Source organism: Aricia agestis, chromosome 10, assembly GCF_905147365.1.
Source record: "Aricia agestis chromosome 10, ilAriAges1.1, whole genome shotgun sequence".
NCBI lineage: Eukaryota > Metazoa > Arthropoda > Insecta > Lepidoptera > Lycaenidae > Aricia > Aricia agestis.
Genome location: NC_056415.1, coordinates 13,303,226 through 13,329,519, shown reverse-complemented (window position 1 = coordinate 13,329,519; position 26,294 = coordinate 13,303,226). Strand labels below are relative to the sequence as shown.

The window sequence follows — 26,294 nt, the reverse complement described above, 5'->3', positions numbered from 1 at the left end:
ACCAAACTTGCTTGACTTGACTACGTCACCGCTTATTAATATGTTCGGGGGTATTAGTGAGAGTAGTGGGGGTAGTGGGGATAGTAGCGGGGCTCGATAGTGTATAAAAGGCGGTGTTATGGCCGGTGGCGGCACTTAACGGACGTTGTTCGTAGAGTCCACATCCTGAGGATGCTCCGGTGTTGGGGCGAAACGCGCGTCGAGGTTTTCAACCTGCATGGTGGTGAGGGGCCTTGCACGGATTTGCCAACATTATTGCTTGTGTGGTGGTGGTGTTTGCAAGTTCTTGCATGCGAGTGTACGCATAGGCAGTGTGGGAGGAGGGAGGTGCTGTACGCATGCCTATGCGTACACTCACTCATTTACTTAAAGGTGGAAGTTGCTTTCGCGGAATATTGCTAAAAATAATAACAAACTAAATTTAAACTATGGGTTTCCGCAAAGTAACGCCTGATTCCATTAACATCATTGATAGTAAAGGGGCGAATTGTGCGATAGGCAATAATAAATGAAAATAACATTTGAACCTAACTCTGTTCCAAATCATTTTGAACTAAATATAATCTCTAGTATGTTAAGCGTATGAACTGTACAATAAAATAAGACAACGGCACATAAAAATAGTTTTTTTTTATGTAATAAGGGGGCAAACGAGCAAACTGGTTACCTGATGGAAAGCAACTTCCGTCGCCCATGGACACTCGCAGCATCAGAAGAGCTGCAGGTGCGTTGCTGGCCTTTTAAGAGGGAATAGGGTAATAGGGGAGGGTAGGGATGGGAAGGGAAGGGAAGGGAATAGCGGAGGGTAGGGAAGGGAATAGGGTAGGGGATTGGGCCTCCGGTAAACTCACTCACTCGGCAAAACACAGCGCAAGCGCTGTTTCACACCGGTTTTCTGTGAGAACGTGGTATTTCTCCGGTCGAGCCGGCCCATTCGTGCCGAAGCATGGCTCTCCCATGTATGAGAGTTTCCGTATTTTGTTTACATGAGGATCGAAATGAATAATTGAAACTGATTATTATAATTCTTTTTTTTTAACTTTTAATATTTAATTACTTATTTTGTTTAAATAAAATACAAATAAATAATATATGGGTTAGACGTGTTCGGTCTATTTTATAATTTCCTCAGCACAGTCTTCTTTTACAGCAGCCCTTGCAGCAGTCTTCAACTCTCTCTTATACTCGCGATGGAACCATCTGAAAGATCATTCGTTAAAGATGCTTAGAAAAAATAAACATGAAAATATACTCTCATTCTCATTTTATTTAGGAAGTGCCTCCGCTGCCGGCGCCGGCCGCCAAAAATATCAGTAATGGGAACCGGCGGTGAGTATACTGCCGGCAGCCTAGATATAAAACAACGACTGCCGGCGCTGGCACTCAAAATGGGAACCGGTGAAAATGCGTAAAACGCTAGGTTCAAGTGCCGGTAAACAGATTTTAAAAATAAATACAACCTCAAATATTTGACTTCCAAAGGTGGAGGTTATATCATTTTCGGCTGTGGATATTTTAGTTTCTTGTGATGCATTTTGATCAAATGCTACCAAAAAGTAAGATTTTGCACCACAGTATACCACGGTTCCGAAGGTATTGACCACAATTCAGACTCCTTATACAATATATTACATGTTTGAGAGTTTCAGCGCAAAGGTTATGTTAGATACAGATCACATTAATCATCATCATCATCACTACTATTAAAATATACATCCTCACATTATGACCTTCTTATTGGTACTTTTCATAGTCCTTAGGCTCAAGACTGATGTAAGATATTTTTGATCATTATTCTGTCATTTGACTAACGATATTTGCCGAACAGGCGCCGGCAGCCAATTCGGCAAACATCGCGTGACTTCGGCAAACTTCGGAATACGGCGCCGGCAGCCATTACGGTAACCGGCACCGGCAGCTTAGGCACTCCCTATAAAAAACTAGGTACAGATATTATGCCTGGCTATAGACAAAAAAAACATATCTTCGTGACTGCGCGTCCACCGGGTCGAAATTGGAGCGTACGGTGTGGATGGAGCGCCGTTATATTTTATAATATTTTGTCAGGCGCCGAAATAACGTTGCAGTGCACGCCGCGCAGTACCATAAAAATCAATACAAAGAAACAAATCCGTCCGCTCCGTACGCTCCGAGTCCGATCCGGTGGACGCGCACCTTTAAACAGAGGAAACCCTATTCGTCCTATACATAAAATTCCTAATACTTTACAACCGTCGCATTTTCGTCCTATATCCATTCTCCCCTTTTTACCCAAAGTTCTAGAAGCATGTATCTGTCGCAGTCTCCTGGTTCAATCTGCGATTCGATTGAATGACTAGCGCATTCATTAAATGACACCATTCAATTGAATGACTCGGCCGAAAGTCGATTGAACGATCGTCACTTAGAGTCCAACTAGTCAGCGATTTGTAATATAGCCCTTTGAAGATAGCGGACATGAGATCAGTCAGGTAATTGAACGTAACTATTTCACTTTTTTCCCACTGCGGTGCTAGTAGTCACTAGAACAAATTGGCGTCAAATAGCTCGCACACCTGATTGCACTATGTTTTGTCGATAAAATTTACTTTAAAGTGCTTCATTTGTAATAAAATAACATGACACCGTGGATTAATCTATTATTACCCCGTCAACGGCTACTTAAAAAAATTATAGTATCCCATTTAACGACTTCACTATAATGGCTTTTAGTCAAAACGTTAAACGTCACAGTCAACGTCTTGACGAGTTGTCCTTTAGTAATTCAATTGAATGGTGTCATTCAATGAATGTACTAGTCATTCAATCGAATCGCAGATTAAACCAGATGACTGCGACATATCACATATCCAAAAGCAGCGCTATCCGGCTTTGTTCTCCGAAACCACTTCAATCTGGAGCTAGATCTGGACATGGTACCATCTCCCTTGTTAAAAATAACTAGATGATGACATAAGGGCGATGATAGATAATAATATATAAGGGCTTCCATATAGAACTCAAAAATTACTGTCTTAGTCTTAATCGATTGTTCCAGCGCATTTAATAACGTCGACTATGACATTCTTTTTTCTCTCCCTGAAGTTTTAAATTAAATTTGTCCCTGTCCTTGAGGACGCCACTCGCCAGCAAATTGTTAGATGATTCCTCTACTAGTTGAATGGATCTTGAAGCTGGTGTACCTCAAGGCGGTATACTCTGTTTTTTTTTTTTGTTTTCACTGTTTTTTAATTTTATGACCCTAGTTGTAACTTGTACTTCATTGTACGTACTTAATACCTTTATGCTGATAATTTGCAGGCTTACATTCGATAGAAGGTTGAAGATTTACCTGCCGCTATTAGAAACATGAACTGGGACTAAGTAATAAGCGCGTGGTCCGCAAATTTCGGACAGCTGAATATTTGCATGAAGTGTTTTAAATAAATAATATATTGAGTTACGAGCAGGCTTCAAAGCTAAAAATATACAAACTATATTCATGTACGTATATAAATAATCGTTTAAGTGCGAGTCGGACTCGCGCACGAAGGGTTCTGTAGTCCGCGCACTGCGCAATGAATTTGTACGGGAGCCCCCCATTATTATTTATTTTATATTAATATTATTACTTAATATTAAAGTACACACATAATTGAGAATTTTGTGAAAATTTCAAGCGTCTATAATAATGTTGCCATTATGAATACGAGCCAAAAAGACCAAAAAATAACGTTTGTTGTATGGGAGCCCCCCTTAAATATTCACTTTATTTTGTTCCCGTTTTTACTCTTTGGGTACGGAACCCTAAAAATTGACTTAAAACCTGCCTCGGTGTCTTCATTCTTAAAAAAAGGAGTATTTTTATGCATTGATTAGGCTCTGCAGCTACTTACATGAAAATGCATACAGCGGGTATGGAACACATAATAGTGATGAAGTAGGCGGCGCCGGGTAGGATATGTATTGTGGCGATGTAGACCCTCGAGTATATCGGGGCCAGCACCAGCATCATAGTGACTTCGAGCACGCCGAATAGAGAGAATACTTTACCTGTAATATGGATGAAACTATTTACTGTCCTGTCTGAATAGTGAATACCTATAGGCCATAAACTCGATACTACAGAAAGTCCCGTTATTGGCATTTCTATATAGTATTTTCACAACAACGTACGATGACTGTTAGACTAGGTTCACACAAGGCAGAAGCATAATGTATTGTATGTGTATAGACCAAACTACCCCATCGTTAGGTTAGGTTCACACGGCACAATCCTGCACATTTCCTGCACGTTTTGCAGTATACGTCTTAACACTACATTGATTGTACTCGTTTTTTTGACTCGATTTAAGTGATTTATAAATAACGGCGATCAAAAAACTATAAAATTGCAGGCGCAAAGTGTGTGACTGAAAGCGTACCAGCCGAGCCTTTGCGCCTGCAATCGAATCAAAAAAACGAATCGCACTAGATAGTTATATTCTTTGTCTTTAATTCAGTACAAAAATTATCTGAAAATTCCAAATAATTTGGACATAGTAAGGCAATTTCGTTAAAAGAAGAGGTAACTTTGGGATTATTTTCTATCGAGTGAAGTTCATGATATTGTGTAATGGAATATAAATTCCACTGTGTTTGATCCTTAACAGCTAACACATTTTTTTTTTCAGATATTAAATTACTATATTTTTATGCCTCCTGTTACTTTTAAATCTTGAAAATCGTCCGTTTCTGGGAATACCGGGCCTTAAGACGTATACTGCAAAAAAACGTGGAGGAAATGTGCAGGATTGTGCCATGTGAACGTAACCTAACGATGGGGTAGTTTGGTACACATACAATACATTATGCTTCTGCCTTATCATCAATTATTTTCAAGAAAGTCACATAAATAAAAGCTTCCACCTTCGTTTTACACAAATTCTTTCATCTTACCTAATTCTGAGCTTGTTACGAATTTTGACGCCATTGCTCGAAGGGCAATGATCATGGTGCCATCAAAAAATTCCGCCACAGGAGCTGAAAATATAATATACATGATTGCATAAAATATTAATTGAATTTCAAGAAACAGATGCAAAGTTTTTTCTACTAAAATTGGTTTTAATTTGGGAAGTATATTAATTATTTAACTTGGTTTTTAGAACGACAGTGTGATTTTTTTTATAACGGTTAAGTAATTTACCTAAATAGACTTCAAGTTCGTTTCTAGCAAAGACCCAAACAAAAGCACCTAGTATTCTACTCAGCGTAGCAATCATTCCCAATGTCGAGTCATCCATTTTCAATTTTTTTGTAAACAAACTGATCGTGAACAGAGTCCCTGTAACAAATTTCGTTTATAAAAGTAATATAGTTAATTAAAGTAAAGACGAACACCCAAAAAAGCCCAAGCTCCGGCACAAAAGTAAGGTATCTCAGTTTTTTGTATACTTTATTAGTAAAAGAAAGGTGAATGCCCAAAAAAAACCCATAGTCGATTGAAATAATTTATATGCAGCAAAGTAGACCATTAATAGTAGATTGTAAATATGTAACTCCTTTTATTCAAAACCATAACCGAAACGAATAATTTGAAAAAATAAATCTGAGATTTTGAGACAGCGCTTTGAATCAACTATGTAGTTTCTTCCTTTGTTTTTGTGTTTTCCTCGTAAAAACGATGATGACACGTATAAGAATATACAATTTAGAGAAAATAAAGTCAAAACCGGCCAAGTGCGTGTCGGGCCACGCGCAATATATAAGGTTCCGTACTCCGTAGTACCGCTAGTTTTTGATATTTTTTGAATGGTCAATGAATGTACATAATTATTTTATAACACTACTAATACATTACTAACAACATCATCTCAGTTACGTTTTTAAAGGAATTTAAATATGTGTATGGGAGCTGGTACTTACTACTTACCTTAAACATTTTTTAAAAGATCTTATACACCATTTTGTCGGCATCATTAATATGTGCATTCATGCCGAATTACAGCTTTGTAGGTCCTATAGTCTCTGAGCAAAACCGCGGTCCGCGGACAGACAGACGGACAGACGGACGGACAGACAGACGGGCGGACGGACTGACGGACGGACAGACCGAAACTATAAGAGTTCCTTATTGACTACGGAACCCTAAAAAGAGATGTCACCGTACGTTTTTCGGAAGAAAGCGAATTCCCTCTTAAACGCACCCGTAGCTCTACTAATGTTGCGAGTGTCCATAGTGACGGTAATTGCTTTCTATCAGGTGCTACCCGTTTGCTCGTTTGCCCTTTTATTTTCGAAAAGACGTAGATAGTTAACTGATATCATGACGTAATAATCGTTAAAAATACATTGTACAGATTATACCATTTCTAATAATACCAATCTGACATTCTATACTTTCAGACATAAAAGTGATAAATATTTTACTAAATATCATAGATTCCTATAAGAACAGTCAATTGGTTACGATCGTTTTTAAAGTACTTGGTGATTGTTTAATCCAAAAAGGACATTTTATTTGGGATACCGTAGATGTAGTCTACCATGCCACATATAAATGGTTTGAATCGATTACGGGTTTTTGGTCCATACATTTTTGGGCATTCACCTTTATATGTGTCATTGCCGCAAAAAGTGGCTTAAGTAAAAAAATTCGATTTTATTATTTTCAGGCGTACTTAACAATTTTAGTTTAAATTACTTTTATGAAATGTTTTAAACAATCACTAAACATACAAAAACACCTACTTTTTCCTTTTAAGAATAAAGATAGGTAAGTACTACGAATTCTGTCTGCTAAAATTAATTTACAATGAACTCTCTACAAGGAATACGTACACACCCAAAACTATTATCACTTATTTTTGTTACATCCTGTATCATGGGCGCCGGCAGGGGGGTGCCAGGTGGTGCACTTGCACCCCTTGGGAATCTCGGGATCAACAGGAATTATTGAAGACTAAAATATAGAAAAATAAAGAAAACTAAAATCTGCACCCCTTGGAAATTATTTCTGCCGGCGCCCATGCCCTGTATACTTATTTTCACTAAATCTTGTCATTCTGTTTATTTTCCCTATGTACTTATACAGGGTGTAGCAAAAATAAGTGATAATAATTAAGGGTGTGTACGTGTTCCTTGTAGAGAGTTCACTGTGAAGGTAGCAGCGCTGAAAGACCAACATTTTTTTTCACTTTTGTATGGGGAAACTCGTGACGCTCGGGCCCATGCCCATACAAAAGTGAAAAAAAGATTTCGTCTTTCAGAGCTGCTACTTTCACAGTGAACTCTCTACAAGGAACACGTACACACCCTAAAGTATTATCACTTATTTTTGTTACACACTGTATAAAAAAGATCGGTATAGTAATATAATAATAAAACACGTGTAATCTTATGCTTAATGGCGATGCCTCATATTGTATGTGATTTTATTGAAAAATAAAGATTTATTATTTATTATTATTATAATTATGTATTTTAGAAACATAATTCATTACTATTTTATAACATTTTGGAGTCGATACGTTCAACGTAATGTAATTTTCAATTAGCGCCTGAAGAGATCTAAATGCATTTTTTTTCCATCTTAGGCACATCCTGCGGCAAACACGCCTATAAAAAAATGTTACACATAAAATACACAAATAATTGAGATACATCTCTTCTGCGCCGGGCCTTGGGTAATTTTCTATGGAGTTTGGGTGTTCTCCTTTAGTTAACAATACATTATTAAGAGTGGGTTGCACCAGCTTACTTTAACTATAACTTTAACAAAAGAACCGTCAAATCTCTAGCTAAAGTCAAAACTGGACGCCATATTTGACGATAACCTTAACTGCGCAATTACGCTCGGTTCAAGATAAGTAAAATTTGACACAGTGATACCATAGCAAATTATTTTTTCTGTCAATTTGTATAGATAATTAATTTTTTATATTCTCAACACCATTAACTTTAGCAACAGACATCTGTCAAATTCTGTGGTCAAAGTTAAAGTTAAGTTAACCTTAACTTTGACCATAACTGTAACTATAACCACGCCTCTGGTGCAACCCAATCTTATTTTTTTTGTTAAAGCTACAGTTGATGGGATTGAGAGTATAAAAATGAATTATCCGAAAGAATCGACGGGAAAAATATTTTTTATTATAACAATACTGTGAGCCATAATCTTTCACGAAAAATCGATATAGGTTTGGGCGGTTATGGTTATCGTTAAATATGGCGTCCATTATTAACTTTAACGAAAGATTTAACATTTAGCGTTGTAGTTATAGTTAAAGTTACAGTTATAGTAAGTTGGTGCAACCCACCCTTGGTGTGCTTAGATATTAATATAGGAAGTGCCTCCGCTGCCAGCGCCGGCTCCCAAAAATATCAGTAATGGGAACCGGCGGTAAGTATACTGCCGGCAGCCGAGATATAAAACAACGGCTGCCGGCGCTGGCACTCAAAATGGGAACCGGTGAAAATGCGTTAAACGCAAGGTTCCAGTGCCGATACACAATTTTTAAAAATAAATAATTTGGCTGTGGATATTTCAGTTTTTTTTTATGCATTTTCATGTACCCATACCAGCTACCCAGCTTTACCTAATAGCTACCTTTTTTCAGCTACCAAAAAGTACCACACACCACACCACATTGCACCACATTTATAAACCCCGTGGTATACTTCCGGAGGTACTGAACAGGATATCAGACTTCTTATACAACATACATGTTAGAGAGTTTCAGCGTTGTTTAAAGAAGCATATTATGCTACTATGCAGATCAATTTTTTATCAGCATCATCATCACCACCATTAAAATATGCATCCTTACATTATGAATTATGATCTTATTATTTGTACTTTTCATAGTCCTTTAGCTCAAGACTGATGTTTTGATCATTATTCTGTCATTTGACAAGCAATAGGCTGCCGGCGCCTATTCGGCAAACATTGCGTGACTTCGGCAAACTTCGGAAAACGGCGCCGGCAGCCATTTCGGCAACTGGCGCCGGCAGCGGAGGCACTCCCATTAATATATTAATTATTATTAATACTGTCAGAACGTTACAATGGTAAAGTAGCCAATATCCTTCTTCATCTACTTTTCATCTGTGCCATGTTTCGTCCAAGTCAGTCTTGTTATTTCAGAGCATACTCAAATACAATTGAATCTTGTATACAATTTATCACATTTTTTCTTAATAATTTCAATTCTACGCTGGCCTACGTTTGCACAACAACGAGGGGAGTGGAAGACCTTGCAAAACGCCTACTCTAATAGTTGGACAGCATAATTATTTAAGACCTGAGTGGGTGAAGTGGGTAACTAAAATTTTATAACATAAGGAAAATAACTTAATTTTTCCCTTGTTCTTTTAGCATATCATGTTACTTCATTTCATTATCTGGCTAATATTTATAGGTTACTAGCTGTCCCGGTGAACTTCGTGTCACTTTAAAACCTTCCCTGGACTTCACGAATATTTTAAGACTAAAATTAGCCCAATCCGTTCAGCCCTTTTCGAGTTTTAGCGTTACTAAAACAAATGAAACCCCATTTTTATATATTATATAGATACTAGCTGTCCCGGTGAACTTCGTGTCACTTTAAAAATTTCCCTGGACTTCTACGAATATTTTAAGACTAAAATTAGCCCAATCCGTTCAGCCTTTTTCTAGTTTTAGCGTTACTAGCACAATATATATATATATATATATATATATATATAGATAGATATTAAATCCACATTTTTAGAGTTCCGTACCCAAAGGGTAAAAACGGGACCCTATTACTGAGACTTCAATGTCTGTCCGTCTGTCTGTTCGTCTGTATGTCCGTCAGTCTGTCTGTCTCAAAGCTGTAACTCAAAAACCGCTATAGCTAGACTTCTGAAATTTTCACATATTATGTATTTCTCTTGCCGCTATAACAGCAAATACTAAAAACAAAATAAAATTAATATTTAAGGGGGCTCCCATACAACAAACGTGATTTTTTTGGCTTTTTTTGCTCGATATCAATAATGGCAATGGAAGGGACATGAAATTTTCACAAAATCCTTAATTTATATGTACTTTAATAATTAATAATAATATTAAAATAAAATAAAAATTTAAGAGGGGCTCCCATACAAAAAACACAATTTTTGTCCTAATTTAGCTAGAACCTGCTGAGATTTTCACAGATTGTGTACCTAATCTATGCCGCTATAACAACAAATACTAAAAATAAAATAAAATTAATATTATCCTATACAACAAACGTTTTTTTTTTTTGTATTTTTGGCTCGTAATCCATAATGGCAATATAATATAGACACTTAAAATTTTCACAAAATCCTCAATTATATGTGTACTTTAATATTAAATAATAAAATTAAAATAAAATATATAATTAAGGAAAAGGGAAGGGAATTAAGGGAAAAAATTGTGTTTTTTTTTTTTGTATGGGAGCCCCATACAAAAAAAAACACAATTTTTTCCCTATTTGCGCTCTACAACGGTACGCAACCCTTCGTGCATGAGTCTGACTCGCACTTGACCGATTATTGTATTTGAAATCATTTTCTCGGTCGTAAAGCCTCCATTTATGCAAAACTTCGTCAATTTTCAAATTGTTAGTTACCCACTTCATCCAGTTATGTCATCAATTAAAGAAATCTACTCACCAACAGCATGCAAAGTGAGATTGTATGAGGTAAATATACTGTACTTGATTTCGTCAAAATTAAAACGATATCGACACGCTATATAAAATATGGATAATTCACCTGAAACAAAAATAGATTAGAAAATTCTTTATTTGTACAAAAACTAAACTAAACTACAATATAAAGAAAAACAATAGGTAAATAAAAAGTCGCTAAAAGCGGTTTATTCCAGACAACCTGACTACAAATATAAAAATACTAGCTGTGGCCCGCGACTTCGTCCGCGTTAGTATAGTAGATCACGTCCCAAGTATTATTTATTGTACAAAAATATTCAATGTACAGCATTGACTTTCCTACGATTTTATTATATATAGAAGTTCCGCGCGGCTTCGCTTGCGTAATTTAGGAATTTCACACCGACCGTACATTTTTCCGCAAAAAATAGCCTATGTCCCTTGACGTGGTCTATTCTTCATGTTTGCCAAATAACATAAAAATTGCTCCAGTAGCTCTTGAGAATCTTAAGACAATAAGCAATTTCATATAATTTCCCCCGTTTTTTCCACATTTTCCTCTATTTCTTCGCTCCTATTAGTTGTAGAATAATAAAATATAGCCTATAGTCTTTCTCGATAAATAGGCTACCTAACACTGAAAGCATTTTTCAAATCAAACCAGTAGTTCCTGAGATTAGCGCGTTCAAATAAGCCCTTTCAAATAATTTCCCCCCGTTTTTTCAACACTTTCCTCTATTTCTTCGCTTTTATTAGTTTTAGCGAAATAAAATATAGCCTATAACCTTCCTTGATCAATGGGCTATCTAACACTGAAAGAATTTTTCAAATCGGACCAGTAGTTCTTGAGATTAGCGCGTTCAAATAAGCCCTTTCAAATAATTTTCCCCCGTTTTTTCCACATTTTCCTTTATTTCTTCGTTTCTATTAGTTTTAGCGTGATAAAATATATCCTATAGCCTTCCTCGATAAATGGGCTATCTAACACTGAAAGAACTTTTCAAATCGGACCAGTAGTTCCTGAGATTAGCGCGTTCAAACAAACAAACAAACAAACAAACTGTGCAGAATTATAATATTAGTATAGAAGTATAGATTATACGCAATTTCATAAAGAGCGGTCAATCTGGAAAGAAAGCAAAAAAATACAAAATTACGTAAAGGATCCCAAATACTAAGTGTAGTGTATATGTCGCAGGGAAAAGAGGTTATCAGGGATTTCACGATATCCCTAGGGATATCACGACATTCCGGCAGATGCCGAATATTCTTGTTTATTACGTCTTCTTACTAAAAATATCTAGTGATATGTCATTTCACTAAACTAAATCTAGTGAAATGTCAGAAAAGCGGAGACCGTCGAAAAAAAATCGAGCCACGCATTTCTCTCGCACGCTCTAGTGTACTTTGGTAGGATCATCTAACATCTTACTCTAACAAGTATGATGTTAGATGATCCATGCGTCGGATGGGCATGTAAAAAGTCGGTCCTACGCCTGATCTCTCGCCACTGGGTTATGCAAGTATAGGAAGATATACTTGCTCTTGTGTACTGCGCACACACTTTGCCCAAGTGTAAATATATATTTCTTAATGCCTATAAAATTTCTCCTGCGTAACTGGCGTGGTTTCAATGAAACCAGCCACCGTCGCCGAAACCGGTCTGGGAGTTATTATTATTATTACCACGTCAAGTGTAATGCAAACATAGCAGATCTGAGGGGACATCACCATATCTCTGAAAACCAGCTGAGGGTTCTTCATCAGATGCTTCAGACCTTTTATTTTTGACGTCGAATGAAGCGGCCCACCAAGTTGAATATTTTTAGTAAAGGCATGTCGATCTCTAATAGTTTGGTTAGGCTCTTGTGTTTTCTAATCAGGGTGACGCTGATTAGAAAACACAGGTACTCCAGGTACTCCAGATCTTCGATTAGTTTTTACGGTTCCGTACCCAAAGGGTAAAACTGTCGTTCCGTCTGTCTGTCTGGCTCCAAGCTGTATCTCAAGAACCGCTATAGCTAGACGAGCCGCGCCAGCACTCCCACTAGTGCCCGTGTGGGTACTAGAGCGAGCGAGAAAAATGTGTGGCTCGATTTTTATTCGGCGGTATCCGCTTTTCTGACATTTCACTAGATTTAGTTAAGTGAAATGACATATCACTAGATATTTTTAGTAAGAAGACGTAATAAACAAGAATATTCGGCATCTGCCGGGATGTCGTGATATCCCTAGGGATATCATGAAATTCCTGATATCCTCTTTTCCCTGCGACATATATAAATAAAGATATGCCCCGCCTACTTGGGTAGGTAGTAGGGAGAGTAGTATTGGTCGCTCGACTTCGGTCTGACGATCACTTCTTCTATCAGCTACGAGCCCGAGTGGTGGTGTTGAGTGATATAACAATATTCTGTGTTTTATTCTCCCTACAAGAATGTACAAATTGTACACTAAGTATACATTTTTTCCTTTAAACCATTTGAGGGGCTCCCCCCTTACGACAAACGTGTTTTTTTGGCCTTTTTGCTCGTATTCCATAATAGCAACAATTAGGCACTGAAAATATTCACAAAATCCTTAATTATAAATTTGTGCTTTAATAAAATTAATAAAATCAAAATAAAATAAATATTTAAGGGGGACTTCCATACAAAAACAAAACAAAATTATACGGAGCCCACGTGCGCGAGGATGACTCGTACTTGGACGATTTTTGTTATAATATAATATTATTATATATATTGACAGAATGTGATCACTGATAACAAACCCGGTAAAAAATGTACGCCCTGTAACCATTTAGATATCATTCGTATCCTTAGTGGTGATGAAAACAAGTTATGGAAAGTAACTTATTGTCAGTGACAATCTTGAGGAAAATGTTGGAATTTAAGATAATATATTGTAAGAGACGTTCCACGCGGCTTCGCCCACGAAAATTAGGTATTATCTATGATCCTTCACGTAGTCTACTTCTTATCTGTGCCAAATAACAGAAAAATTGCTCCGGTAGTTCGTGAGATAAGCACTTTTAAATAATTTCTCCCGTTTTTTCAACATTTTCCTCTATTTCTTCGCTCGTATTAGTCAAAGCGTGATAAAATATAGCCTATAATCCTTCCTCGATAAACGGGCTATCTAACACTGAAAGAATTTTTCAAATCGGACCAGTAATTCTTGAGATTAGCGCGTTCAAACAAACAAACAAACTCTTCCGTTTATATTATATAAACATTTTGAATTAAATTTATATTTAGGCAATCTACGCCTAAATTTATATTTAGGCGTAGATTGCCTAAATATAAATTTAATTCAAAATGTTTTACAATAATACATTCTACTTGCGTCAATGTAGAGAAGCACATTTCGTGGACCAAGAAGGACTATGGACCAAGAAATATTTTTGCCTACAGTGGCGTGTGGAAATTCTTAACTTACTTTACTACTATACCTACCCCAGAATGGTCCATTAATCAAACAAACTGCTATCATGATTAAAATCAACTTCATTCTTTGATTATTCGGTCGCCTTTTCAGAAGCAATCCAAGCATGTCTTTTAAGCTTTGTAAGTTGAAAAATTGTATCAAAAATTGCACCCACCTCGGACGGTTATTCTGAAAAAAATTGAAATAATCAATTGTTAATAAAGTCTCATACATAAAATTCAAATATAGATATATCTTAAAATACATTTTCTACATTTATCGAATCACTCAAATCAATCAAAGAAATCAAGAAACACTTTTTGGAAATGGATACATCAAACTAGTTTTTCGAATTACCTTGGACTTCTTTTCACGTAGTGTACTCTTGTCTTTAATAAAAAAACAGATGTAGAGGAAATTCAACAGCTGCATGGTTGCAGGTATTCCAAACACCCCATAATACCCCGTGTATCGCAGTATTATCCCACTGATGCCCATGCCAATGGGGAACGATATCGACAGGCCCAGAGTCAGCAACCCCATTCTAAACGTCCTCGATTGCTCCGAAGTAACGTCAGCTAGATAGCTGTATGATCCTAAGTACATGACGTACCATGCCCCACCGAGGGCTATAGCGAGAGTCGACAATACAGAAGTCAATTCTACTGTGACGCTGTCGAAGAAGTAGAAGCTCATGATATTCATGGAGCAACTGATAAATTCTCCTGCGATGGGCATCAACATGCACACTTTGCGTTTACCCATTTTGTCGCTCCACGCTCCGAGGAACACCATCATGATGAGAGGAAATACGGTGGCGATGATCGTTCTCCATGCTTCCACTGACGCTACTAACTTCTGGACATCCACTTCTGCGTTACTGTAGTTCTCCCGCTGTCTGAGAGTAAGAGCTGTGCATACTGTATCGTTGTAATTTAAGTTCACTCTACACGCCTTATCCAGATTCAAGTTTTGGACTCCCGTCACCGCAATCATACTGGCTATCATGAACACTGACATAACTGGTTCTACTGTAATATTGTCTTTCACATCTTTTAACTTCTGGAGAAATTTTAGGTTTCCTACCTCTTTTTTGATTTCCTGTACTCTTAGAGGAATAGTTTGCTCGATATCTTCGGCTGAAGGTTGTTCCATTTTGTCGTATTTTATTAATTTACGAGTATCACTGCTTTCAAATCCATATTTTACTTTATCAAAGTTTATTAAAATAAACTCATAACGAACACCACGAACACGTTAGTTCTAGGTATTAAAAAGACATTAAGTGGCGAACAGCTGTTAAGAATATAATATTTTATGCCGCGATATTCCAGTTGAAAAATAAATTAAGTATAATATTATAATATATTCATTTATGTTACCTTTTAAATGTCACTTGCATATACAGAGTGTTTCAAATTTATTGCAACTGACAATGTTATACAAAGTTCATATTATAAATGTAGGTAGTATTTTGATAAGAAAGTTTATCAAAGGTGGCTGACACTAGGGTAAGGACAAAATATGTTGGACATCTGAACGCATATCTAGTGACTGGCGTTGGCAGGGCCCTAAATAAATATAATTATTGGGAATAAAATTATTTTAACACCCATTTTCGTTTGAGTGGAGAGTTGTAAAAAAAAATTAGATTATTTTTTTTACGAATGTACACCTTAAAATATGTGAGTGACTATTAGTGTCCTTAAGTAACTTAGTGTCTTTAAGTAACTAACACTTTATGGTTTTATTTTTAGCAAAATAGATTTTTCTCTACTTATAAAATAATAATGGACCTTGATTTAAAAAAATAGCACCTGTATATAATATTGATATTATTATTTAGCTTAGTTAACTTTATAATGTGATAGCGTGCAACTTGATACAGGTGTTGCAATTAAACATATTGTAATAAACTGCATCAGTTATCTATACTTTAAAGTATTTTCCTTAAATTACACTGGGGTACTCGTAATAAGGTGAGAATGAGCACAACTTCTTAGTTAACTTTTTAGATAACTATTCTTTCATAGAATAGTACTAATCTATATCTATACTAATAAAAGTAATTATAATTAATAATATTATAAAGAGGTAAACTTTGTTTGTTTGTTTCTTTAATTGTAATGAATAGGCTCAAAAACTACTGAACCGATTTAAAAAATTCTTTCACCATTCGAAAGTTACTTCGAAAGAAAAGTTACTTATGTTAGAAATTGTTTAAATAATAATTGTTTACAATCATGATCAATATTTTATTTACTCAGTTTAATTCTCAAATGTTAATTTGATTGCCAACAGTCAAACGAAATGTTAAGCTTAATTATTGATTGTAAAGTCTAGATATTATTTTAAATTTTTATCAAATATTTATAAGGTAGTTCTAAAACTGTTATATTTAAATGATTTATATCCGAAAGGTATAAATAGGATAGTCGCCATATTGGCGCGGTCATTACTGTTCCAAACGTCGAACTGACAAAGTGTAATAATTAGTTACCAAAGTGTTCGTGTATAATAAAAGTATTGATCTGATTTGGGTTTTACTTTTTCAAATCAGAAGTGTTGGATAATGATCGCCTACGGGCTACGGCCTAAATCTGGTGATGTAGTGATAGCGCGCAAAAGTTGGTAAGTCGCAATTATATGACATTATTACAGTTATAAATTCGAAATTATTAACGGCTTACTTCAAAACCTATGCATGCTGTGTTGAAATTGCATTGCTATAAAATATGAGTTTACTGTATAAAATTTTAAACTGATATTTGAGTAAAATACAAAGAATTTTCTAGGGATATTGTTTTACTGTTAATATTCAATATTATACTATGTCCATTTGGTTTTACGAATACGATATTTTATTAGATTACAAATGTACATAACTGAGAAAACGGATATATTATTTTTTTTTTCTAAGTACCTGCTTGTTTTTTTTTAAAGCAATAACAAAGCGACTATTTTCAGATATTTGTGCTATTGTTTTTTTTAGCTGTGTCTCGGCTCGCTTTAGCCATTTATTACATTAGTAATATAATGTAAGCCTGCAATATTTTCCGTTCTATTTTTCTAAATACCTACATTTTCGTATTAATTTTAGATAATAATAGCCGGTGATAATATCATTGTAAAGATATTCATTTGCACAAGTTTTAGTTATTCACAAAAGTAATATGTCAGACCGTGAAGGCACACCGACTGGTCCTACACCTTGTTCTAGAAAACGTTCAAATAATTTGACTGGATCGACTCGAAAAAGCCGTAAGCGACATCGTAACCCGTCTACTGGCAGTTCCTCTTCTGGTAGTGTCAGTTCAGATCGTCACCGTCGATATTTAAGACGTCGCTACAGTCGTTCTCGTACAAGATACTCGTGTCGTAGATCTCTAGTTAGTGACTCTGCTTCGACACGTCATAGTTTACGATCAGGTTCGCGCGGGACGCCTGTACGTGACCGTGCACGTACTTCTCATCGTCGTTCTCGTTCGCGATATCGTAGGTCACGAGTAGATTCATTAACGCCTCGACATCGACAAAAGTCTCGTTCTGGTGCACGGCGGAATGATCGCGATAAACCATGTGGAAGTGCAGACTTGACTGAAACCCCTAATTTGCAAGATAATTCAAATAATATTCTTAACCAATTGATTAGTGCATTACGGGGTGGAAATAATTTACGTAATAATAATCCTAGTCATGTGCAGGGATCGCAAAATATAATAACTGAGTTTGACCCAGCCTCAAAATGTCAAACCATAAACGATTGGATCGCTAAAATTAATGAATCTGCAGAAATTTACGGATGGTCAGAACAGCAAACTATCTTTTATGCTTTACCAAAACTCTCCGGTTTAGCAAAAAAGTGGTACGATGGGCTTACAAGCGTTAAATTTAGCTGGGTAGAATGGCAACAAAAATTGTTGAAAACATTCCCGAGTGATCACAACTATGCTGATCTTTTGGTTGAAATGCTTAACAGAAAAAATCGACGTAATGAAACATTAGTTGAATATTTTTATGATAAAATTATGTTGATTAATCGGTGTCAACTAAAAGGTCGGCAAGCTGTAGACTGTTTAAGCCACGGAGTTTACGACAATAATATTAGAATGAATATAGAAGGAGCACAATTCAGTGATCCTGATCAAGTACTTAATTACTTTCAGAATATTTCTCATATAAAAGAGGACACAATAACAATCAAAAAGAATTATTTTAGAGATCGTAGCCATTTTGATAACTTACGTAAAATTTCCGATTCACAAGACAGTAAATTTAAAAATAATTTTGAGAGTACCAGTAATAAAAAAGTTATACATGGAGTTACCTGTTACAATTGCAAAGAAACTGGTCATACAGTAGCAAATTGCACAAAAGAGATTCTGAAATGTATCAAATGTAAGCGTTACGGTCATTTAGAGCTTAATTGTAAAGTTAGTTTGACTAATAAATATAAATCCAATAATAATATTGAAAATCTAAAAGTTGCTGATCCTAAACAAAACTCAAAACAGGTCATGACTATCGATGAAACTTTAGGCAACACTAATAATAAATATTTTAAACAGGTTAACGTTGATGGAATAAATATATCTGGTTATGTAGATCTTGGAAGTGAATGTACACTGATAAGCGATAAAGTTAAAAACATTCTAAAATTGGAAGTAAATAATACTAATCTGCCAACTTTGAAAGGATTTGGAAACAGCGCTATTACTCCTGAAGGGAGAATAAACATTCACATAAAATTAGACATGGTTGAATTGCAAGTACCAGCGTTCGTAGTTCCTGCATTATATTTACCCGCGGATATATTAATAGGACAGACTCTCACAGAACATCCTTCAGTCCGAGTATTTAAATCGGACAAAGATCTGATTCTTTACCAAGTTTCTCCAAATAAATCTAATGTGATCACCCTCAAATCTAAAGAGGACGCTACAGTTAGTCATAATTGTTCAATAGAAGTATATAGTAATACGGAATTCACTGGATTTGTTAGTGTTACACCCGATCTTAGGCTAAATCCAGAAACCGAATATTTAATTTTGCCTGGCACATATTCTGTAACCAATGGCTTAGGGAATATTGTGTTGATTCCACTTAACTTTAAGGATATACAGATAGCTAAAGATACAATTTTGGTTCGAGGTATAGGTATTCCTAATCAAATATTTCCTAAAAATATTAAAAATAGTTGTATTGTGAATGTTAGGCATGTGTCTCACGACAGTGCCCAAATTTCACATAATGACCTCAACATTGATAAAACGCTATTACCTGAGGCTATTAATAAATTACTCGGTTTATTAAATGAATACAGAGACTGTTTCGCGTTCTCAACTGGTGAGTTAGGTAAAACATCGGTAGCTGAAATGACAATCAATTTGCATGACAAATGCCCTGTTACATACCGTCCGTATAGGCTGTCACTAGCAGAGCGCGAAAAAGTTTCTCAAATTATATCCGAACTTTTGGAAAGTGACATAATTCGAGAATCTAATTCAGAGTATGCGAGCCCGATAATATTAGTGCCAAAGAAAAATGGTGAACTGCGTCTTTGCGTCGATTATCGGGCGCTTAATCGTAAAACCGTCAAGGACAAATATCCTATGCCTTTAATTGACGATCAAATAGATAGTCTTCACGGACAAAAATATTTTAGTACCTTGGACTTGACCCAAGGTTATCATCAGATTCCCATGTCAGAGAACTCCAAACATTATACAGCGTTCGTCACACCTGACGGACATTACGAATATAACCGTATGCCGTTTGGTCTGACGAACGCTCCAGCGGTATTCCAAAGAATGGTACATAAACTATTATTTAAGCATAAAATACCGGCTGTTCTTGCATACATGGATGACATAGTAATAGGATCTAGTTCAGTAGATGAAGGGATACATAAATTGAAATTGGTACTAGATATATTGCGTGAAGCTAATCTGTCTTTGAATTTAAAGAAATGCCATTTTTTTAAGGAATCAATAGAATATTTAGGATTTGAAATATCACGAAATGGAGTTAGGCCTGGTTCTCGAAAAATAGATGCGGTATTAGCATTTCCGGCTCCTAAAAACCCACACGAGATACGTCAGTTTATTGGCCTAGCTAGCTTTTTCCGTAAGTTTATTTATAATTTTGCAACTGTAGCTAGGCCTCTAACTATGTTAACTAGAGCAAATATTCCTTGGAGGTGGGGTGAAGAACAAATTAATGCATTTTCTAAAATTAAGGAATCCCTAACGTCAAGACCAGTACTTAGTATTTACAATCCCAGTCATCTCACTGAGCTTCATACTGACGCCAGTCAACATGGCATTGGTGGAATTTTATTGCAAAGGGAAAACGAAAACTCATCTCTTCGAGCTGTTGCTTACTACAGCCGACAAACCTCTCCAGAGGAACAACATCTTCACTCGTACGAATTGGAGACGTTGGCTGTAGTAATGTCGTTAAATCGCTTCAGAGTTTATTTAATTGGTATTCAGTTTAAGGTGGTGACTGATTGTAATGCGCTAAGAACAACATTAACAAAACGAGACCTAATTCCGCGCATTGCACGATGGTGGCTCCTTATACAAGATTACGATTTCACCGTAGAATATAGACCAGGTAGTCAGCTCCAACACGCAGATGCATTGAGTCGCAATTCTTTACCTTTTACTGACGAAGACAGACCTGAAGTTAACGTGTTTAAAATAAATTTAGATGCCCAGACTTTACTTTCTATACAATTAGCTGATCCCAAATTAAAACTTATTAAATGTATTCTTGATAAGAATTGTGCAGAAGCGAAGGATGTTATGAATAATTATTGTTTAAAAGACGGGAAAATTTACAGAAAAGTTGGGGATTCGTTGAGATGGGCAGTGCCACGTGATGCTAGATGGAAGGTTTGTCTTTTGTGTCATGATGAAAGTGGTCATTTTTCCTTTGAAAAGACCTTAGATAAAATGCGGAGAGATTACTGGTTTTCGGGCATGACACGTTTTGTTAAAAAGTATGTACGATCATGTATTCAATGTGCCTACGCGAAAGAACCTTCTGGAAAGAAGCAAGGTATGTTGCATCCCATACCCAAACCTACAACGCCATTCGAGTGTATACATATAGATCATGTGGGTCCTTTTGTCCGCAGTAAGAAAGGAAATACTTACATATTAGGAATTATTGATGCGTTTACAAAGTTTATTGTGTTACGGCCTGTTCGGAATACTAAAAGTAAAACTTCGATTCAGGTCTTACAGGAATTCATAGGGTTATTTGGCTCTCCTAAGGTTGTAGTTTCTGATAGAGGTACTAGCTTTACCTCAGCAGAGTTTAAACAGTTTATGGAATCCAACCAAATAAAACACGTTAAAAACGCGGTAGCAACACCTAGAGCAAACGGTCAAATCGAGCGTTATAACCGTTCTATTCTTGGCTCATTGACTGCTCTTAACTTTACCGAAGACGATCGCAACTGGGACAGAGAACTAAACAAAGTACAATGGAGTTTAAATAACACTATTAATAAAGGTATAGGCAAAACTCCAGCTGAGATCGTTTTCGGTAAGCAGACTGTAAATATTGCAGAAAGTCATCTGCATGAGACTTCAATGAATTTAGAGCAAAACGAAAACATTCAAGAAACTCGGGAAGAAGTAGCTTCTCACATACGTAAGGAACAGAATGCGATGAAAGCCCGATTCGATAAAAAACGTTGTACTGCTCACGTGTATAAAGTAGGAGATCTAGTTATGGTGTTAAAAAACGTAAATAATGTCGGTAATAGCAACAAACTGGTTCCCCCATACAGTGGACCCTACAAGGTTTCTGCTGTGCTAGGAAACGATCGTTACGAAGTCTGCAGTATAGACGGTTTTTCGAGCAGAAAATATAAAAACGTGTACTCGGCGGATAAAATGAAGCAGTGGATAAGGTTGGGACCTCTCGGTAGTAGCTCCGATAATGATGATTCAAATGACTCAAGTGCTGAATGATACTTTACCATGAACTTTGTTAACTACTCTATATATAATAAATATTATAATTTAAAAACTATACTTTAACTATACATAAATATATTATACATTATACATGAATCAAATTTTACAACGAAATTATTTCAGTTTATTTATATTAATCAACTTAATTCTGGATTATTTATATATTTTATGATTACTATTTTTGATATGGTCTTAATGAAATTATGTTACTATTACATGTCTTAAGCGACTCGAAATATCAGTGGAATTTACAATTGCATTCTATTGCGGATAACATAACAAAAGTACATCCTGTGTGTGTACATTACACCTGCTGCAAGGCCGAAACACCCTGTGCGTGTACGCGGTAGTGTGGCTCACGGTTTAGTACACCTTGTGCGTGTACATTACGTCCAATGCTGCAAGGCCGAAACACCCTGTGCGTGTACGCGGTAGTGTGGCTCACGATTTAGTACACCTTGTGCGTGTACATTACGTCCAATGCTGCAAGGCCAAAACACCCTGTGCGTGTACGCGGTAGTGTGGCTCATGATTTAGTACACCTTGTGCGTGTACGTTACGTCCAATGCTGCAAGGCCGAAACACCCTGTGCGTGTACGCGGTAGTGTGGCTCACGATTTAGTACACCTTGTGCGTGTACATTACATCTATTGCTGCAAGGCCGAAACACCCTGTGCGTGTAAGCGGTAGTGTGGTTTACAACTTCGGTACACCCTGTGTGTGTACGCTACATCCATTGCTGCAAGGCCAATACATCTTGTGTATGTACGCGGTAGTGTGGCTTACAACTTCGGTACACCCTGTGTGTGTACGCTACACCAGCTTGCTACAATGCCGCTACACCCCGTGTTGGTACGTGGTGGTGCGGCCTACGACCCCGTTGCACCCCGTGTGTGCTATATTGCTATGCCTGCAGCCTGTTCTAGTGATTTCCTAGAAAAGTGCGCGTTTTGTATATGCGAAAATTAGCTCAGAGTTAAGTGAACCACAAAGTGAAGTGAAATTATAAAGTGCTAATTAAATAATAGAGTGCAGTGTGAAGAAAGCTACAAAATGAAGTGAAACTATCAAGAAAATAATATAGTGCTAAAAATATTCAAAATGAAGTGAAATGAATATTGTAATGTTAATCAAAATTGAATGGGGTCATTCAATAATCATAATAGGATGGCCGAAAATAAAATAAACATTTATACAATCTGTTAAAATGTTAGTGTGCTTGCATATTATATTATAAAATATTATATTGTTAGTTTCTCATAATTAATATCAACCTGTTAAAATGTTAGTGTGCTTGCATACTATATTATAAAATATTATATTGTCAGTTTCTTATAAGTAAATAGTATAATAAGAAAGTAACTAAACATTTTTTTTTTCTCTTCTGCCTGAGGCCAGGCATTGATTCAGGATGGCCGAATGTTAGAAATTGTTTAAATAATAATTGTTTACAATCATGATCAATATTTTATTTACTCAGTTTAATTCTCAAATGTTAATTTGATTGCCAACAGTCAAACGAAATGTTAAGCTTAATTATTGATTGTAAAGTCTAGATATTATTTTAAATTTTTATCAAATATTTATAAGGTAGTTCTAAAACTGTTATATTTAAATGATTTATATCCGAAAGGTATAAATAGGATAGTCGCCATATTGGCGCGGTCATTACTGTTCCAAACGTCGAACTGACAAAGTGTAATAATTAGTTACCAAAGTGTTCGTGTATAATAAAAGTATTGATCTGATTTGGGTTTTACTTTTTCACTTATTTTGCGTACGCTGCCTAAACTATAAAAGATAGAACCATACAATGTTCTAAGTAAATGTAGGTCTTATAAATATCTACAAAAATGTCTGCAACACACTATACCTATCTATGTCGATTGAGGCACAACAACCATTTTTTTTATTTAAAAATCTTGATTTTTTTTAACTACATTTAAACGTATTTATTTTACACATGCTGATATTCCTTATCAAAATAAATTATTTCATCACTAAGTACAGTTTGTGTAGATAATATTATTTTGTCTTTGAATGATTAAAATTAAACGTTTTGTTTAGAAGTTATGGCGGCCCGTTTCGAAGTGGCCGCTACCAAGGCGGGGGGGTGCGCCGCGCAGTAGCGAAGATTATGACCGGCCCGGCCAAGAATACCAATAATTCCTACTGATTTGCCTATAAGTAAGTACCCTTCAAAAGGCTCCAATTTCCTGTAAAAAAATATTTTGCACTATAAATAAATCCCAGGGCTAAACATTCAAATTAGTAGGAATAGATTTACGATTATTATTTTTAACAAAAAATTGAACCCGACTTCCAAGGAAAAAACAATATTCTTAAAATGACCTAAAAATTATGAAATAACTCTTATTCTTCATTAGTGCTTTTTTTTAAATTCGACTAAATCTCAACGAATCCTGTACTAAAATTTCATTCGTTTGTAGTAAAAGTACCAATAATCGGGTCATAATGTGATGACCCATGGTGTAATTATGGTTGTGATGATAATGATCAATCAAATTGATGTGTTGGCTTATGCTTTCAGTTGTTTAAACAACGCCGAAATCCCCGAACCTGTATCTATAAGGATTCAAAAGTTCTGTTCGGTACCTTCGGATCCAGGGTATAACTTAGTGCGAAGTCTTACTTTTTGGTAGCATTTACCTCAAATGCTCCAGAAAAAATCGAAATCACTAAATGTTTCCATACAAATTTCAAGGAGTCCTCTCGATTCCTCATGGATCATCAGATCACCACTTTTGTGAACGTGGTACCAAATTCGAATTGACTCTGTACAACGACAAAAGAATCATGAAAATCGGTCGACAAACGGCGAAGTTATAACCTCCTCCTTTTCGGAAGTCGGTTAAAAAGAATGTTTTAACGAGCCGGGGCTCCCGACCATCAGTATATTTTACTAAACGTCAAATGTTGTTTATAGAGATTAGAGACTAAAACAACGGGTTGCACTTCAGGACTACCGTCAAAAGTGAAAACTTATTAATAATTACATTTAAATATTCTCATCAACTTTAACATCCAGAAAGATAATCAGATTACAGCCTGCGGATAATGACTGCGTCGTCGATGTTAATGTCGGTGTCTGTGAATTGACCTGGGAATCATTTTGCTGACCGTGTCTTTCCTGGCTAGGCTGGTAGGCTTTTTAGGGTTCCGTAGCCAAATGGCAAAAAACGGAACCCTTATAAATTCTTCATGTCTGTCTGTTTGTCCGTCCGTATGTCACAGCCACTTTTCTCCGAAACTATAAGAGCTATACTATTGAAACTTGGTAAGTAGATGAAGTCTGTGAACCGCATTAAGATTTAGATACAAAAATGGAAAAAAAATTAAGGGGTCCCCATAGGTACAACTGAAAAAAAAAAAATTTTTTTTTCATCTGACCTATGCGTGTGAGATATCTATGGGTATAGATATCCCACACGCATAGGTGTGCAAAAATCATATTGAGGTTGCTAACATCATTTTTTTCTAACCTGAATACTCCCTGAATAGTTTACGAGAGAAAATGATAATCCTAAAAAAATATATGATGTACATTACTATAAAAACTAGCAACGAAAATTGGTTTGAACGAGATCTAGCAAGTAGTTTTTTTTTTATACGTCATAAATGGTAAACCTCAATTTAACTTTGATTAAGTAAATCAACTGAAAAAAAAACAAAAACTTTTGTTCTACGTTTGACAACTTTTTGTGTTGTGGCGGTACCCACAATTCGCCTAACATTCCTGCATCGCGCTATCGAAGTTTTCTGAGCGCGTCGGTATATATACGACAGCTGAGATGTATCTATCACGTGGGCTCCGGCCTGACCGAGCATAACACCTCGCTCGGCCGGAAGATCTTCCTTTGTGGTGGCCACGCATATTCCCACATTGGTGACCCTCGACAGAACATGCCTCCTTCATCATCATCACTCCCCGCCCCTCCGCACCGCGCCAGCCAGCATCGCCTCATCGGGTACATCGTCCACTAGCCGCAATGTACCGCGGCCTGGGCGACTCCGCATCGACATCATCGGGCTTTCTCACTACACCGACCGGTCAGCAAGCAGAGCACATCTCTCCTGGTCAGCACGTAGCATCGGCCCCGCACGGCAGCTATCCGACTCACTGGATCCCGTGCAGCAGCTTACAGTTCTGGGACTGGGACTCACTGCAACAGTTCCGACTCACTGGAACTCACTGGCATTGGCGACTCAAGCGACAAGACTTCAA

At 36.4% G+C, this 26,294-nt stretch overlaps 1 protein-coding gene across 1 annotated transcript; it reads right to left on the bottom strand.

Annotated features, from left to right (window-relative positions):
* Window positions 1–1,104: 1,104 nt before the first annotated feature.
* LOC121731109 (proton-coupled folate transporter-like) lies at window positions 1,105–15,309 on the bottom strand. Its single transcript, XM_042120452.1, has 7 exons — window positions 14,412–15,309; window positions 14,084–14,243; window positions 10,627–10,728; window positions 5,168–5,305; window positions 4,918–5,001; window positions 3,876–4,032; window positions 1,105–1,200 (listed from the first exon to the last, which is right to left on the bottom strand). The coding sequence occupies exons 1-7, from the start codon at window positions 15,207–15,209 to the stop codon at window positions 1,113–1,115; spliced, it is 1,527 nt and encodes a 508-aa protein (XP_041976386.1). The 5' UTR covers window positions 15,210–15,309; the 3' UTR covers window positions 1,105–1,112.
* Between the last annotated feature and the right edge of the window lie 10,985 nt (window positions 15,310–26,294).

Bases quoted from the DNA above. Each gene is read 5' to 3' on its own strand.
- LOC121731109 (XM_042120452.1), bottom strand. From the start codon at position 15,209: ATGGAACAACCTTCAGCCGAAGATATCGAGCAAACTATTCCTCTAAGA. The intron at 5,002-5,167 runs GTAAATTACTTA...TTATATTTTCAG, and splicing joins CGAACTTGAAGTCTATTTAG to CTCCTGTGGCGGAATTTTTT. The intron at 1,201-3,875 runs GTAAGTAGCTGC...ATGATCTTTCAG, and splicing joins CCCGCTGTATGCATTTTCAT to ATGGTTCCATCGCGAGTATA.